Below are 17718 nucleotides of genomic sequence, written 5' to 3' on the forward strand. Positions count from 1 at the left end.
CTACCACAAATCAAATGTATACCCACAATTATTATTATTCTTTTTTATTTTTTCCATTTTTGTTTTTTGTCTTTAAACATATACACCATGAGCTGCTGAGATTTTTTTTAATTTGAGGGTTTGCCTTTGAATAAGAGTAATGATATATATGTAGTAGCATCATCGGATGTATAACATCGATTTAAATGACATTAAAGTTCATGTCCTACAATTCTATGTGCATTCCTTTATCTGCTTTAATGATGAAATTAAGCTCCTGTAAGGGTTTATTAAAAATTAGATTTTTAGTAAGTTTTGATTAAAGTTGATTAAATGTTTGATTAGATACTGCTTGTGTTTAAAATTAGCCAAAAAACTAATACATTACTCTCACGCAGGATTACTCGATCAATGTTTATTATGTTGTATATTTTCATTAGATTTCTACTTACTCATCCAACTTTGCAAGGTTAGGTTAACTTCGGTAATAGAGGCAAGTGAGAGAAACTGGGCCCAGATTTCCAGTGAGTCAAAAACACAAAAGTAGTAATAATTAATATGTTGAGAGTGGGATTTGAACCCACGCCCTTTCGGACCAGAACCTTAATCTGGCGCCTTAGACCAACTCGGCCATCTCAACTTTTGATTGCTGAAGCAACGTATTTGAATAATCTCAATTAAAAAATGTATTCATTTCAACCTTAGCAGGGCACACGGACTAAAAGATATGTTGAAAAGTGATTATAATTTAATTATTTTGCACCAAATATATCTTTTATTCATACATTTAACATTCACGGCTACTGCTTATCATCTATACATTCTATAAAACTCACGGCTTGATATTACTATATAAATTTTAAATTTAGGGCCTGTTTGGGAGTGATTTTTTGACCGTTATTTCACTATTCTACCTGTCATATTAGATTTCTTCTCTCATAAATGGACTACATTTTTTTCCTAACAGTTAAAAAATCAATTTTCAAAACCAATCCAATGACTTACCAAACATTCTATTGTAGAGGTATAATTTATATTTTTATCAAAAACTTGACATCATATTGTCATAATTAAAGATAGTAAGGTCTAAACCATGTCGTGATATGGACCCCATGGTGCTTCTGTTCTGTTAAACGTTTATACATCTAGAACAAGAGTATTTTTTTTTCTATATATATATATGTATTTATATTTGCATCTTCAAACAAATTTGGCCTGTTTAATAAGAACTCAAAAATATTCTAGAAAAGGAAAATATACATGTAAGGTCTCCAAACTTTGTAAAATAAATAACGACAATGAGTGTATGGGAGTACTTTAAGACTTTAAAGATGAAGAAACACACTGCTTGAAGGCTTTAATCATGTTGCTAGCAATAATGCTTGATTCAACCGGAAATATCATCTGAACAATGGTGAAAATTAGACTTAAATCTGAAATCTAAGATATTTCTTTTATTGCAAATTCAAGTAAAAGAACAAGAAAAAAGAATCCTAAAAGGCTTACGAGAAGGTGCAAAGCCATAGACAATGATCATGGCATTAGGTTTCAAAATGTAAACATGTAAAATGTATGTTGTCTTTTTTATCATGGCGTTTCACAGGTACAGTCGAGATTCACAGCATATGGGCTACGAATAAAATGACAACAAATTACTAAGTCTTATCCCTGTTAAATTTGGTGTTGACTCACAAGGGTCTATAAATAGTGAACACAGCCTACTCCGGCATGGTTGAACTGAATCAACAGATTACTAAATTACATTTCACCTGCAAAAAATAGAAGAGTTTGGGGGTAGGGGCTTAATCTAGGTTGAATGTGTCATCCTCGAGTGGATAATCAATTTTTGTTGCAAGATGGTCCTTTACTAGCTTCAACCTATATCTATCTAAAACCTCGAAGTATGCATGACCCTCGTTGAATTTGTCCTTATCAACGAAAAAATGGTGGTCAGGGTATTGAGACTTTGCAAAGAAGAAGCGTCATTTCCAACCCCTAAGAGAGCTCGGGGTATCTGGTGTTCTAAATTCTCCATTTGTAGATAAGTACATGAAGCAGTTGTACCTCAACAAGAATTTCATATAAAAAATCATCCTCAAGAGGTCGAGTCTAGGCTCGACCTCGAGGCATCTACACTAGATGAAGAAGTATATCAAAAGCTTTCACCTGTTGGGGCCCAATTGGCCCAAGCACATAAAATGGGAGGTCAAGAAGTGGACGAAGAACAGGTGGAGAGGCCACCAAAGCCCGGCTAAACAAATTTGGCCTGTTTAATAAGAACTCAAAAATATTCTAGAAAAGGAAAATATACATGTAAGGTCTCCAAACTTTGTAAAATAAATAACGACAATGAGCGTATGGGAGTACTTTAAGACTTTAAAGATGAAGAAACACACTGCTTGAAGGCTTTAATAATTTTGCTAGCAATAATGCTTGATTCAACCCGAAATATCATCTGAACAATGGTGAAAATAGACGTAAATCTGAAATCTAAGATATTTCTTTAATTGCAAATTCAAGATCAAGAAAAAAAAAAAAAAAGAATCCTAAAAGGCTTACGAGAAGGGCAAAACCATAGACAATGATCATGGCATTAGGTTTCAAAATGTAAACATGTAAAATGTATGTTGTCTTTTTTATCATGGCATTTCACAGGTACAGTCGAAATTCACAGCATATGGGCTACGAATACAATGACAACAAATTACTAAGTCTTATCCCTGTTAAATTTGGTGTTGACTCACAAGGGTCTATAAATAGTGAACACAGCCTTACTCCGGCATGGTTGAACAGAATCAACAGATTACTAAATTACATTTCACCTGCAAAAAATAGAAGAGTTTGGGGTAGGGGCTTAAGCTAGGTTGAATGTGTCATCCTCGAGTGGATAATCAATTTTTGTTGCAAGATGGTCCTTTACTAGCTTCAACCTATATCTATCTAAAACCTCGAAGTATGCATGACCCTCGTTGAATTTGTCCTTATCAGCGAAAAAATGGTGGTCAGGGTATTGAGACTTTGCAAAGAAGAAGCATCATTTCCAACCCCTAAGAGAGCTCGGGGTATCTGGTGTCCTAAATTCTCCATTTGTAGATAAGTACATGAAGCAGTTGTAACTCGACAAGAATTTCATATAAAAAATCGTCCTCAAGAGGTCGAGTCTAGGCTCGACCTCGAGGCATCTACACTAGATGAAGAAGTATATCAAAAGCTTTCACCTGTTGGGGCCCAATTGGCCCAAGCACATAAAATGGGAGGTCAAGAAGTGGACGAAGAACAGGTGGAGAGGCCACCAAAGCCCGGCTTTAAGCGCATCCCTGAAAAAGGTCATCTTACCCTCTTGAACATCTACTACCATCTTAGTTGGCTCGAGGGCATTTACATCCCACAAAGGCATAACCCCGAACACCGTGACCGTCTTAATAATTACATATTTTTTTATACTTAGTGGGCTCTTTAAAGTACGTCAGGACTACCTCATCCTTAGGGTGCGAACTAATTGGTCACTCAAAAAACCCAATATTTCCAAACTCAAACTTTGTTTACTAGAAGTTGAGAATGAAAAAGTGAAAAATGAGAGTAAAAAGTAGGGTAGTTATACGGGTCTTTGGAAGGTCAAAGATCGTATAATCTCAGCCCTCGAATCCATGACATGTGGTAATCATCTAAGATCGAGTGCCACCTGTCCAACACGTGCCAGACATGTGGCACACATTTAGCTCTAACCCACAAACCTAGAAGGAAATCCAACCTCAGTTTGTTGCACCTCATCGCATCTCACCTCGCAGCTCAAGCACACAATTGCTAGCTACGATGTGGATGCACGAGAGCTTGTGATGTTTACAATTATCATTTAGCCCGATCTCGAACTTAAAAAGCCCGAGCTCTCCATTCCTCAATTATTGAAGTGCTGGGGTCGAGCTCCGAAGTACAGGTCGAGCGCAGATGTCATGGGAACGAAACCCTTATCCAATCTCACACCTTCTAGAAAAACATCAATCCCAACTTTGACTATAACTTGTCTTAACCTTTACCCTCATCCAAATCACTTACCCATCACGATTCAATTCAAACTCAAATAGAATACTTTCAATATAACACAAACAACTTGTATGATAAGGGTAAGGATTACAGGTCATTGGATCCTTTTAAAATTCCATCACTAACATCTATAAATACATGACTAAAGTTCACAATTCAAGTACGCTTTTATAAGGTTTCTAATTTATAGTATCACGCATAAATTCTCTTTCCAATTTAAGTATCTGAGAGACGATGAGAACACAGGTAACGAGAGATCTTGTTCGCGCTCAGTTTCAGTCATCAAGCCCAAAAATCAACGTGTACGATTTTTGGTAGCATCAATTTTAAATAAAATAAATATTAGTAGATATAATTTCATATAATTGTGGTTTAATTTAGATATTGATAAAATACTTTATAAACCAAAACAAAATTTGTTCACGTAACTAAAAGTCTAAAACTCTCATACATTCAAAAGCAAAGAACAAAGAGTCCAAACCCTAAACTAGGACTAAATCTTCAAAGAGGTGGGCACAGCACCCAATGCCAAAGCGCCACCTCAAGGGGTGGCCTGATAGGACGGTCGCATTGTCTACTAAAGTTTCTCTCGTGAACTGGGCTTGGTATGGTGTGTGGGCCACCCGTCGAGGTGGCACACTTTGATAGAACGGTCGCACAACCTATTGAAGTTTTTCTCGTGAACTTGTCTTGGTCCGATTGGCCTATCCTGATAGGATTGTCACACCGCCTATTGAAATTTCTCTCATGAACTGGGCTTGGTCCGACTACAAAATGTAAAATTCGATCACGAGAATTGAATAAACCGATTGACCTCAAAATCTATTTTCATTTTATCCACTGCACCCTATCCTACTCGCGGTGTAGCGCGTGAAAACGAAAAAAAAAATTTGGAGGGATTCTTATAGAGGTAAGGCGGCAAAATTCTCCAAAACGTCTCCGTGCACAATCAATACTCTCTTTAAATCTTCTGTGCGCAGAAGATTTTCATCACATTCAGAGGTAAAATCTCTTGTATCTATACACTTAATCTATATCTATACACAAGCGTTTCCACTAATTCATGAATTGCTTCTCAATATCACTAAGTTTTTTTTTTTTTTTAATCACGATTGGTTTTACATTGGATAGGCGTCGAGGAATTTTATCACGTATATACTTGTTATAATATGAGTGTATAACCTGTATTTTATTGTTTAAACCGAGAAAAATGAAGAAGAAAATATCTCATTGCAAGTTCAATTGGACAATTTACAATCTGAATATGTGCTCTGTTTTCGTGTTGATAATACACCATCCGTGGAATTGGGGTGTTGAAACTGAACACTTTCAATTGAATACATTTTGTTTTAAGATTCAGTATTTAGTTCTTCGATGATCTAGAACTCATACTTAATAATATCCAACCTTGTACAGTGTCGTACCTTCATCGTTATTGATTTGATTAGGATTTAAGGCAATAACAATATTAAACGTTTCTTGCTACTATTTTGGCGAATTCATTGATGAATGCTTTGTTTTTGAAAGTTAATCACCGAATACGACTTGTGTAGTGCTCTTCTTAATTTGTGTAATCTTAATCCCTTGGGAATTGATTCGACTTGGTTTATTGTCGCTTGGAGTTCAATCCTTTGTTCCGTATGTCATGGTTACAAATTGAATCGCATCTTGAGCAAACTGAAAAGGGAATGATACACTTCTCAACTACGATATGCTGTCGCAGGTTAGCATGTGAACGGCTGAGAACTTGCCAACATACTTCGTCAACACCATGACTGCTGTGTTCCTATTGAAGAGCTCACTTGAACCTCTTTAACTTCATCAAGGATCCAAGGAGAACTCTTTTGAATCCCTCTAACTTCATCAAGGATCAAAGGTAATACATTGATTCGGTTGCTCACGACCATGGTGTTTTGGCTAAGCTTAAGTAAAAATTTTATTTTCGAACATGTTTAACTAGTTTATTGTTATAGAAAAAAGTTACTTATACATAAGTTTTTATGATTAGCCGTGCCATAAGGGCCAGGCATAGTGCCTTTAAGTATTAGTTTTCCCCCAAATTTGCTCTTAGAGACTCCAGAATTTGAAATAAATAACCAAAAAAGCTTCAGGAAAGGAAATAAATTAGAAGAGAGGCCTATTGTTCTATTTTGAGCCTCTATTGCAACAGTAACGGTACATTTCCTCTTTGAGCAGAAATATTATGATTTCATTCCACAAGGAACCGATTTCCCTCCATTTCGATGTATACAAATGGCTGATTTCCTTTCCCTTTGCACTTTGAAGAACCATGTTCTGATGCCATGCCTGCTGATGCTGTTTCTACGTAATCCTACTGTTAGCCACAGCGAGTGGATTGATACCTAATTCTCACCTGTCCATCACTTTACCTTAGTTACCTTGCTGGCTGGGAAGTGCAGTCTAGCAATGAGGGGACGTGGTGCACGTGTCTTCCAGTCGAATCCCCTCACACAAACGAAGCCTGGAAAGTATGACAACTAATTATGAGCGGAGACTAACATTCAGGTTCAGAAGTTTTAGGACATTACAGTGACATTGTGAATATTTAGTGATCCAGTACTACTGGATGCAAACGAAGCTTCTAGAATTTGATAAAAATATACCCATCTTTAGGACCAGAGATGGAAGGGTTACAAATGTCATTGGCTTTTTGGGTAAGATGTTGAGTACATGGATGATTGTCATGGTTCTTGCTTGAGGTGAATGGCATAAAACTTTCATCCTCAGTTCCTTCATGCTCAACGTTTTTTTCTTTTTCTTTTTTTTTTTTTGCTAGTTTGAGAAATACTAGGTATGTAATTGCTTAAATTTAACAAGAATCAATGTTTAACTCGAATATTTGTGTGTGACCTAGTTGTGTATCTATTGCCAATAGAAATCTGGAGTAAAGAATCAATTGATCAAGTCCTTGGACAAAAAATGAAACGACAGACATAGTCTCTTTTATTGAGCACATGAAAGTTTCAGATATGAGTTCTTACTCAAATAGTAAATAGTGTGAAATATGAAGAAGTGATGGATAGAAAGTGGAGAATAATGCAGAAGCACAAACACACAAATCAGAGTTTATTATGAAAATTATGCAATTTGGGGAGACATTAATGCAGGGAAGTCTGGAATTTGGCAGAGATTTGATTGGCTTCTCGCCAGCCATTGCTAGAAATGGCAACTATCACGCAATGCTAGTAAAAATTATGGTAAAGCAGAAAAAACAGGCTAGGGAAATGGATTAAGAGATAGCATCATATTTGAGTGAAAGTTTTTCTCCTCAATGGATGGAAAGCTCATCAACCCATGCTTTTGGGGTCGCATCTTTTATTTTCAGCAAGGGGCTCCCAACACATAGGGTAATGTAGCATTTGGGTACCCATTACCCAACCTTTATTTCTTGGCATTTGGATCCTCAACTTTTTCTATAAGGATGGTTTTCGTCCATCTGATGACTAAAAACACAGATTTATTTCTTGGCATTTGGGTTTGCTTTCCTTTTTTTTTTTTTTTCTTTCTCTATTTTATTTATTTATTTTTTCATATAATTAAGTGTTTACCCATTTACCCTCAAAAAGTTTGATATATGCGAGTCACCTGGCTTATGAATGGCAATATTGATGGAAATTGTTAAACTGAGGACCATGGTGCTAAAACATGAAAAGGTTGAAGATCCAGTTGCCAAATAAAGGTCATGACCTGTTCGCACAAATTTAATAAGTTGGGAATCTTTCTGCAATTTTCCATTCTTTTTTGGTGATAAAGAAGAATGAAACAGATCAACAATGTTCCATCAACAGGATTGTGTCATTTTTATGAAATGTATCCATCTACTTGTGCTGTTAAGGTAACGATGTATTTGGCCATTGAAGAATGCATTTCATTTTCTTGCTCTGAGGCTTATGCTTAGGTCGAGTCCTTTCCTAGTATAGAAATGCAGAATCATGAAACAGTAATCATTCTGGCATGATATGAATGGTACTCAAATCACTTAGATTTCTGTTGAGACAGGTCTTGATATAGTGCGTTATATACTATTAAAGGTGGTTAGGACATATCATACCTCTCCAAAAACAATACTGAATACCTTCTGTTGATAGCCCTGACAGAAATAAAGAGAAAATGTAATGTCAGGCTTTCTGGGAGATATCTATCATGTAAGTAATTCTTTATGGCCAATTTACCTTTAAATATCGTGGGTATAGACGTTCCAAAATACACAGTTCTTCGTGGCAAATTCCATAACCAGTCTCTTGGAACATTGATAGGGTTCAGGCTAGATTCATGGTCAGCAAACACCTGTAAACTAACAAGCTTTACTCTGTAATCCATTTCAGAAGATGAGTACTTTGATTTACACGGACTTTATCTGATCTTACCTCATTAACTTGGAAATAGGTACCATTGAGTGGAAAGCTTCCTCGCATAGCTGTTCTGCAGGGTATCTGTCATGATTGGTCATACTGATTAGATTGATCAAGATAGGAATTCTCAAGTAAAAGTTCTTTTCCGGTGCCTACGTTTTTATGGGTATCAGTTCAGTAATTGTTTTTAACAGTTTTTCCTTACCAGAAGTGTGCCTCTAACAGTTTGGGAGTTCCCTTCGCGTATACTGTTGCATGAAAAACATGTTTCATTGGTGCACAGATGTCCAGATTCTTGGGAGATGCATCTTTCTGGTGGCTGAATAGAGTCTGCAGTTTCGCCTGGTAAGGAGCATTGACACGTGTTGTAGAATCAGTTGTGCTAAGTTCAAATTTTAGTGGTTAACTTTGCAATTTGCTCGTCTTCTGAAATTACATTCTTTACATAAATTTTGAAGTTATTATTTTGATTCTCCAAGAAGTGTGCTTGCTTCGTTACCTGGGGTCCATATTGCAAGTAGGTACGAGCTGGGATCATCTGGTTCTCTTTTATCCATCTGCAAATTAAGAAAATTGGGGCATCAAGGAAAGGTTAGCTTGTACACGTGGATGAAATTTTACAGTGAACGAAAGCTAATAGAGTGTTGCTCACCCTTTGTAGCAGAGGATGTGAATCTGGAAGTTCATAGCTGTAGAAGGAGAAAATATTAAAATGATATCCCTTGAGAAATGATCAAATGTATTATCACGCTCATTGTAACTAGGAATAATTGGTGTAATTATCTTTAGTTTTATGATTTATTACAAGTATTTTGCCTTCCATCTCTCAAAAAGTTCATGAACATTATGCTTACACCAATCAAATATGTCTACTTCTTCCTATGGAGTAGCACATTAATCACGATTTATAGCAGAAGTGTTTGCTTACACTAGATGCTCTGTTCTGAGTCTGCTCACATTCTTAAGTTTAGGCATAGGGATTGAAGCTGCTTCTGGAGTTAAAGCTACCAAGGCCTTTGACATGTCACCCTCTTGTAGTTCCGTCCGTTTTTGCATAATAGACTGCAAATTGTGAGTGAACTCTTTCATATTGAGTTGAATAGTGGGAATCTCATCAGGACCTTCGAAGTCGTCGTCCTCAATGTCACATTCTGGAACTTGTGTCTGGTCTAGTACTGGAGTTGTTGGCACTTCAATAATAGGCTCTGGTGTAGCTGGAACTTCAATAATGGGTTCGGCATTGCTGGATTCTGTGTGTGCTTCTAATTGATAAGCTCGAGGTAAATGTAACTGCAAAGGATCGATAATTTTCACAGTATTCTGATAAGCTGCATTGTTTTCTATTGAACTCACAATGCTTTTATCTTCAGTTCCAGGGAGAGCAAGCCTCGCACTGCATGCACATTCATAGGCATTAGTTATATGAAAATAAGATTTACATTGTTTCATCACTTACTCATATGGGATTTTTGAAGTGTATCATCAACTTAATTCTAATGTAGCTTCCAAACCTCATAATCTGGTGTTGAACTTGCTAAATCTAATTGGATGGAATTGGTTTTTGGATCTTATATGGAATTCTTTGGATGTTGCTGTTTGCTTCACATATTTATTTTTCTCATGTATATATTATTGACTATAGGTGATAGATAGAGTCTATATTATTATTGTATAATAATGTTCTTTACCCCACCTAATGTTTCTAACTGGTTTTTATTAAACTGATATTCTATTGAGAAATGGAGCGATGGCCTAAATGATCAAATCTTGCACCAAAATAACGAGGAAAGAAGGAGATGGAAATCTGATTGTTCAGTTGCAATAAAAATTGAATGCATAGACCTTGCAAATGCACTAGCAAAATGTCTGCATTCCCCTCTCAGTGGACAAGCATTGCAATTTGGCTTGCTCTTAGTACAAAACACCTGAAAAGATAGAAGATGTTGCCTTTGGCTTATGTCTTCAAATGTGTGTAATGTTTTTGGTATATAGAAGACACCCTTCAGTGAATATGGCATACCTTTCCAAAGGTAATCATCTGGTAATGCAGCTCATACCTGCAATAAATTAACATCTTAAACCACTGAATGGTACTTCACTTCAAGTATCAATTATTTATGATTGATTAGCAAGTATAGATTAGTAGAAAAATTATGATTACAGTGTTCTTTGATCAAGCTTGCAGAGTCTTGGCCACAGAAATTTCTGAATAGACTCCAATATTGGGTACCTATGCAAGGACAGCAGCATGAGTTATCATCTTTTCTTGCTATGATATCATGAACAAAAATCTGATGAGGCATGGATACTCACAGTTCTAGAAGATGCAGCTGAAGTGACTCAGGCAATGGTTGAAGAGGTACCCACCCCAACCGCACGGCTATACGCCCAACATTTGTGTCAACCTATCAGACGCCATAGAAAATATAAATAAGTTAGTGAAGTTCTCTTCTGTATTGATTTAAGGATCTGTAATCGAGCTTAAATCTTACAGGAAAAGCAAGGTGATGCAGTGTCAAAAGCCGTACACACTCCACGCTCTTCAAACCCAAACCCCTTACGCTCAACAGATACTCTCTGAAAAGTATAAAAAGTTGTAAATGCACAATGTTCTTTGACCGTGTGAAAAGCATTTGAGAAAATCCTGCAAGCTTACTTTGCTTTGTCTGGTGGAACGTCCCTTAGCCATTCCAGATCAATGCTTCCATGGTCTCTAACAAGGCGATTGAGGAATTCCTGCATAAGTTTTCCAACTGGTTATCAACTGTTAAATGGATTGCTGGATGTTTGAGTATTATGTGCCAACTAAGTTATTAAATATTTGAATGAGTAGATTCTTTGTTACAAACTAAACCTGGATTCTCTCCGCTAGTACATTGTTCATTCCCCTTTCTTTGATGGTCTCAGCGATCTCATTAACATCGACACATCTTACTGCCTCCCAGTCTATCGAATCCATCGTGTTGGCCGTTCTTTCTCTTCTGCCACCTTCTTGTGCCTGTTTCCTCAAGCAATCCCAATTGACTGGCTTCTGTTTATCTTTTCTAGTTCTCTCCCCATTTGCTTTACGTTCACTAGCTGTTTTACCAGGATCTTTCAAATTTGAGCCAATCTCCTTGTGCTCAGGAATTCTTAAATTATCAATGTTGCTACTCCCTGTGACATCTGTCAATTTTTGTGGAAACATTGGGATGTTTGATACTTCCTGCATTTTATAGTTATTTTCTTGACAGTGAAACTGTGACTCCAGTTTGCCTGTATGGTTTTCAGTTATCTTTTGGTACACGTCAATTGGATGTTTGTTGCTTGAGCGAAACTTTTCACTGCCGAATTTTGGTATTTCATGACTGATAGCCAAGAATTTCTGAACTGTAGCTTGGGTTGCAGATTCTGTGGACAACACACTTAGTTCTGTGTCACAAAGTTCTTTTCCATTGATAACATTTGAGCTTTTGCCATTCTTTTGAGGTACATCGAAGCGTTCGTCTACTTGTGTTCCTGAACTGGGTGCCATATGCAAAGCAGGCTCGCTGCAGGTAATATCTGACTGGTTCTCATTTTGATTTTGTGAATCGGGAGCCATACTATCTGGTTCAAATTGCCCATCCTCACACAATTTGTTTCCATTCCCTTGATTGTGAACATTTATTATGCTTTGTGATATCTGTGACAGCTTTTGATAAGTAGTGCAGGATTCTACTTCTAAGGTTCTGGGTGAACATGATTCAGTTCTTTCTGCAGTTTGAGATATTACAGAATCTGCAGAGTTCTGAGAGTAAGTCACAGAGTTCTGAGAAGAAAGTGTATCATCCAAGTCTCTTTCATCGCCAATAAAACCTATTGACTCGTTGACTGCGGATTCACGGGATGTATCCGGACAATTTTTAGAGATGGCTGACAATTGTCGACTTAAGTTATCTTTCAGTGTGGTGCCAATAAAGCTATCTCCAGGGGACTTGACACTGTTAACTTCTTTAATGTCATTGTAATCAGATACCAGAATCATCTTAGAATCTTCGCTGCAAGTTAGCTTATTTAATCCTTCATTCCAACCAAATGTATCATCTGTATCCAGACCACGCCCTTCAGGTTCTTTGACTGTGATGTTCACTTTCTCTTGACAAGATTGTCCTTGGCTGCTTTCTGATTCTAAAGGGAATCGGGCAGCAAGTGACATGAAGGCAGAGCTGCAAAGTGATTTTCCTTGGAATCAGCTGAACTCTATAGAAGTAAGTTTAAATTGTTAATAGGAATTCTGTATAAGGTCAGAGGTTCAGCAAACCTAGAAAGATGATCCGAAACATTCTGAGTGAGAAAAACACCAATAACAGAGTCTAAAACTGATCCTTTCCATGGAGAAAACCGCCTGTCCCCTGCATAGCCGTGTAAAGCATAAAAAAATTTAGGACGGACCCAATAAATAAAATATAAAAGTATTTTATTTGCTAGATGCAGCACAAGGCAGGTATTAAGCAGGTGCAATGTGCTTATAACTCTGTTTCATACATAAAACACAACATACATTCACGAGTATCTGTCGGTAGCTTGGTGTTTAATTGGTGATATTTTGCATGGTGATTGAGTAATAGGCTACATATCTCCTTTCCTCATGGTTCTGGATAATCAATGCATGAGTGTTCATTCAATAGTTGACTTTTCCAACCCTCCTCTGGTCAGTTCAGCAATATCATTAATAACACTTATATTTTTATCTGATAGCGTACTTTGGGGAAGTTAAACCATATTTCCAGCTGAAATTTATTAATTAGACAACAAGTGGGCAAATTTGATATCTGTGTATGAATACCTTGGACAAGATGCATGCGTGCAATAAATGAATCTGCTCTCCCACGGAACACTCTTCGTTCTTCTTCCCACCATTTTTCCTTCTCTTCATCTGTGCCGTCAATTCCTTCACTGTTTATATTGTCTAACAAAAGTTTCCACACTCTACTCGTCTCATCATCAAGGTCAACTTTAGGCCGTGGGCGACTTTTTTTAACCTGGTCAAATGAGCTGTCAAAAGGGATAAGAGCTCCATTTCTTTGATATGGAACCAGGGCGTGTTGCTCTTGGTAATTCATATGGCAGGCAATAAATGCATTATGTTCTTGGCTGCTCTTTGCATTTAAATCAAGTTGATTAAATTGCTCAATGATAGCATCAACTGGAGACTTGCATATCCATGTTATAGCCAGTGGAGGACCTGCATTAAATGTCACAAGCGCATCAGAAAGGATAGTTTTCGAAAAACAGCAATCATATATGTCTATTGATTACCCATTGATCTGGCAACGAATTGGTGGTCACTATGTCTGTTTTGCACTGTTGAGTTGACAAGCAGGCTTTTCTTTGTCCGCTTCTTTGTCATCATCATTTTACTGGTATCAGTAGTTAGGGCTTTTGGATCTTGAGTAGGGCCCTTGGATCTCTTTTTATGTGGAGGTTGTAGAATTTCAAATCCTTGTGCAATTTTTGATGTTGTTGCTCCACTGCCTGTAGAAGCTGGCAGTTGTCCACGAATTTCAAGGGGTTGCACCGAGTTCCATACTGGAGCAGGTTCTTTGGATCTTTTCTTTTCCAACCTCTCTGTAGGTCCCATAGCTGCCAGAAATTTTAATTTTTTTTGTTCATTCTGAGTACCATCAGCTGCTGCAATTGCACGATTTTCTGAGGCAATTGCTGTGGAGTTCGTGCTGGAAGTCACTGAATTGTGTTCTTTCTCAATTCTCTTTGTACTGTATATTGCATGGAAATGCATGCCCGGATTGCAATAATTGTTATCTGTGAATTGTTGAAATATAGCACTGTATGCCTGCAAAGAATTGTGTAAAGTCCCAGTTGAATTTGACCTGTAAAATTCTGCTTCAACAGTTGTACCCCTATGTTGTCTTTTTATTCCTCTTTCTTGTCTTTCCTGCATCAAGCACGCTGTGTTGCTGCTGTCGGAATTACTTGAGCTCTTCTGTGTTGACCGAGCATCGGAATTCATAATCAACTGTAAATTATTTCCTTCTTCATCGTGTGTGAAATCCGAGAATATAATTTGACATTTTCCTCTTGTACATACTTTTTGATCCGTAAGTGTAGATTTATCATTCAGTGTATCTGTCTTAGAATGAGGTGGGGGGCTAGATGAATGTCCTTCAGGTTTTGACAGGTAGCCTTCCACTACTTGCTTCGTAGAGCATGTAAGATCATATGCAATCACTTCAGTCTTCTTCAATGAGGCTTCCCTCCCCTGTATGCACTGAATGGTTGATCCTGATTGATCTTTAGCATTGAAGTTCTGTGCTTGTGATTCCATGTCAAAATTCGGAGATGGATGGTGGTGCAATGAGCTTTCATCACTCCCTTGGCCTTCAACGTCAAACTTCAGAGATCTCCTGCAGGTATTTCTTGTGTGCTGAACTGTTTTTGGATCTTTTGTTTCACAAGTTTCCTGATCCAGGGTAGTAGCAGCAGGTTTGTTGACTCCTTTTCTTCTGACATACTTTCTCTTACCAGTCATGGTTTCCTTTGAACTTGGGGCTTTTGTGTTTGTATCACTTTCATTTATTTCCCTCTCAAGGGGAGTTTCAGTTTTGTGATTATTAAGTCCTTTTCTCCGAACATACTTTCTCTTTACTCTTGTGGTTTCCTGGGGATCAGAAGGCCTTCCAACACTTGGTTTAGGAATTATTTGAGATTGGCCTTCTATTATCACTTTGGGCCTGTGCTTTTTTCTTCTTGGTTTCTGCTGTGGCGTTTTGTTCAACTCAATGTCCTCAGTGCCTCCCTTGTCAGGCTTGTGATTCTCCTCCAACTGTGTGGACATTGTTTCACATACATGATCAACAACCAACTGAGAATGTTCTTTCATTTGGAGGAATCCCTCTAATCCGACCCTCTTGATGGCAATTTCCTTCTGTTTCACGTCTTTTTTTCCTAGCATTTCATCTGTGCTTAAATTTGGCATGGCCAACCCTCGTCTTTCGTCAGTTTTTGGGTTCTTCTCTGGTGTTATAGGTGCAAACTGGGATGAAACTACCTCGCTAAAGGTTGCATCTGCCATCCTAGATGGAAAATTGAGGTCGAAGAACAGCCTGGAACGGATACAACTTCCATCTGTAGGATATACAAGATCGACTTCATGTTAGTGCTAGGAAAATGAGAAACCATTTGCAAATATCCAAGCAAAGCTATTCTCGAGTTTCTCATGAGGGTATATTCAAATCTACATGCTTTAATTCTTAACCGAGATTTCATAGCCTAAAAGTAGATAGGTATTTTAAGATGCTAATGCTGTGTTTTGCTGATAAAATCATTGCAGGGAAGCTCGCAAATTTGAAGCTTCAGTCGAAGCAGATACTTGTTTATTTCACAAATTCTGTCCCCATTTCTTATGCTTCATTCTGATTTTGATATTTCACCTGATTGCTTCATCTATCTATGCAGTTCTTATATTGCTGGCAAATATTGTTGGGTTACTCATTCTATGGGCATTGGGAAATGCAGCAATAGACAGATGAATCTTATCTCATGCACAATATTTTTTATTTTTAATTCCAATTCGAGGAGGTCTTGTGTATGTTTCCCACCTTGAAGTTATATCAGTTATTGTGTATCCTATGGTTCATTTAGCAGTACAGTAATAATTGAAAGCACAGTATGACAAAATCGTATCTATAAAGAGAATCTAGATTAAGGACACTCACCATTGGGAATATTCTGTATGCTGTTGCATTCAGCTGGAAAGTTTATTCCAAGGGAAGTGTCTAGATCCACGAGTGAAGGGTTTTCAGTCGTTATTGTACACTGTCTACTGTCAATCTTAGTATGAAAATTTGGTGCGAAAGAGCTGCTTGTTGCATTAAAAGCAGTCTGTGCACTTGCATTGAAGCTAGCTGCATCTGCCAGTGCCAAGAGTTCTCTGAAAGAAACACTGTTCCACATCTCTTCATCATTTACATTTACAGAAAAATTGGACCTGCAGGAATCATCACCATTAACTTGGGATTTTGGGGCTATATCTGTTTCCCTAGTGTTAAAATTCCTGTGTATGTTAATAGCATTTGCCGAGCCCCAACATGCAGCTGGATTTTCTTGCAGGAACTCCTCTGATGCTCTCTTTGGACCAATCTCTGCCTGGCCTGTATGATTTACCTGCAAGTATTTTTCTGATTCTAGCCCATTGGTACGAAATGCCTGATTATCTTGCCATTCTGTGCAGATCGGCCCCGGCTTTGCCGGGGTCAGGGGAACCCAAGAACAACCAGTCTGGAGGTCTTCCAATTCCGAGACCAGGCCTTTTTGCTTTTCATCCATCCTGGAGTGTTGGATAAAAATCGTATCTTTCCTATTTCCCCTCTTCTTTTTTAGTTATTTCTCTCTTGTAATTGTTTTAGAATTGAGTTGAGACGCCAACTCCACTTCTTCAGCCCTTTCAAGTAATTAACGGCACGGGAGAATCACTTTTCGGCAAATTTTCTTCTCTGTCAACTCTGATTATTGACATATTCTGCTAGATAAAAACGAGAAAATATTCATCACAAAACATAAACATCAGGAACTGGGAAAAATAATAGAAAAATTAAAAAATCAAAAGTGGCACACAATTATATTAAGCCAGCGTTTCCTAATTCCGAAAAATCATAACAAGCAGCTCCAATCAACAGATCTCTTGAAAAAGAGGGTGAAAATCCGGTTCTTTCTCATGGTAGAGCGAAGATTTATAAATTTGATGAAGATAAAACTATTAAGTATAAAATTTGCAATGAAGAAACAGAAAATAACATTATCCTTGCACTGATCTGTTAACAGAATATATTTCGGATTTTGGAAGCCGATGGTTGAAAAATGCAAATTTTGAGGAATTTGGCGAGCATTTACAATCAGACTCACCTAATTGTTTTTGGTCAAGATCTTGTGAAGCGGTGGACGGCGAGACAAACTGAGCAGAATATTTCTTCATAGAAGAGAGAGAAAATAGGAGAGTGCAGTTACAAAGAACAGGACATTTATCCACGTACAGAACAAACTTTGAACTCGACTTTCTTTTCCACTCGTTTGAAATAATCTAACGACTACTTTTAAGTCTCATATTTAATTATTCGTATTTTACGAATATATAATATATTAAGCACAACCTATCTTCGTAGGTTCCTTTTTAATAAAGTGGATAATAGTTATAAAAAAGTATTAAAAGTAGAGATTACTTTCGAGTGTCTTATCTAATCATTCGTATTTTACAAATATATAGGTCGATCTGCATTTTGATTTTCATATTTTGGCCGCTTGTTAATTTATATCATAATAGGTCGATTTAAAAGCTAATTTTTTTTAG

At 37.3% G+C, this 17718-nt stretch overlaps 1 protein-coding gene and 1 non-coding gene across 3 annotated transcripts; both read right to left on the reverse strand.

Annotated features, from left to right (window-relative positions):
* Positions 1 to 538: 538 nt before the first annotated feature.
* On the reverse strand, positions 539 to 619 carry TRNAL-AAG. Its single transcript has one exon. It is a non-coding gene; the product is annotated as a tRNA-Leu (tRNA).
* A 5507-nt stretch (positions 620 to 6126) lies between these two features.
* On the reverse strand, positions 6127 to 17418 carry LOC111403108 (transcriptional activator DEMETER-like). 2 transcript variants are annotated; one of them, XM_023031486.1, is made up of 20 exons: positions 17277 to 17418; positions 16091 to 16893; positions 13674 to 15500; positions 13201 to 13599; positions 12676 to 12766; positions 11248 to 12580; positions 11050 to 11129; positions 10886 to 10970; positions 10707 to 10798; positions 10555 to 10623; positions 10414 to 10450; positions 10236 to 10318; positions 9322 to 9786; positions 9046 to 9082; positions 8893 to 8950; positions 8599 to 8735; positions 8409 to 8474; positions 8214 to 8328; positions 8093 to 8131; positions 6127 to 6502 (listed from the first exon to the last, which is right to left on the reverse strand). In XM_023031486.1, the coding sequence occupies exons 2-20, from the start codon at positions 16698 to 16700 to the stop codon at positions 6402 to 6404; spliced, it is 5724 nt and encodes a 1907-aa protein (XP_022887254.1). In that variant the 5' UTR covers positions 16701 to 16893; positions 17277 to 17418; the 3' UTR covers positions 6127 to 6401. The 2 variants fall into 2 exon arrangements, with proteins under 2 accessions (XP_022887254.1, XP_022887255.1); XM_023031487.1 differs by lacking the exons at positions 6127 to 6502; positions 8093 to 8131; positions 8214 to 8328; ... (2 more) ...; positions 8893 to 8950; positions 9046 to 9082 and having other exon boundaries at positions 9352 to 9643; positions 9747 to 9786.
* Positions 17419 to 17718: the final 300 nt, after the last annotated feature.

Source organism: Olea europaea, chromosome 11, assembly GCF_002742605.1.
Source record: "Olea europaea var. sylvestris chromosome 11, O_europaea_v1, whole genome shotgun sequence".
NCBI classification, from domain to species: Eukaryota; Viridiplantae; Streptophyta; class Magnoliopsida; order Lamiales; family Oleaceae; genus Olea; species Olea europaea.

Bases quoted from the DNA above. Each gene is read 5' to 3' on its own strand.
- LOC111403108 (XM_023031486.1), bottom strand. From the start codon at position 16,700: ATGGATGAAAAGCAAAAAGGCCTGGTCTCGGAATTGGAAGACCTCCAG. The intron at 12,581-12,675 runs GTTTGCTGAACC...ATCACTTTGCAG, and splicing joins GTTTCGGATCATCTTTCTAG to CTCTGCCTTCATGTCACTTG. The intron at 8,951-9,045 runs GTGAGCAACACT...CTTAATTTGCAG, and splicing joins CACATCCTCTGCTACAAAGG to ATGGATAAAAGAGAACCAGA.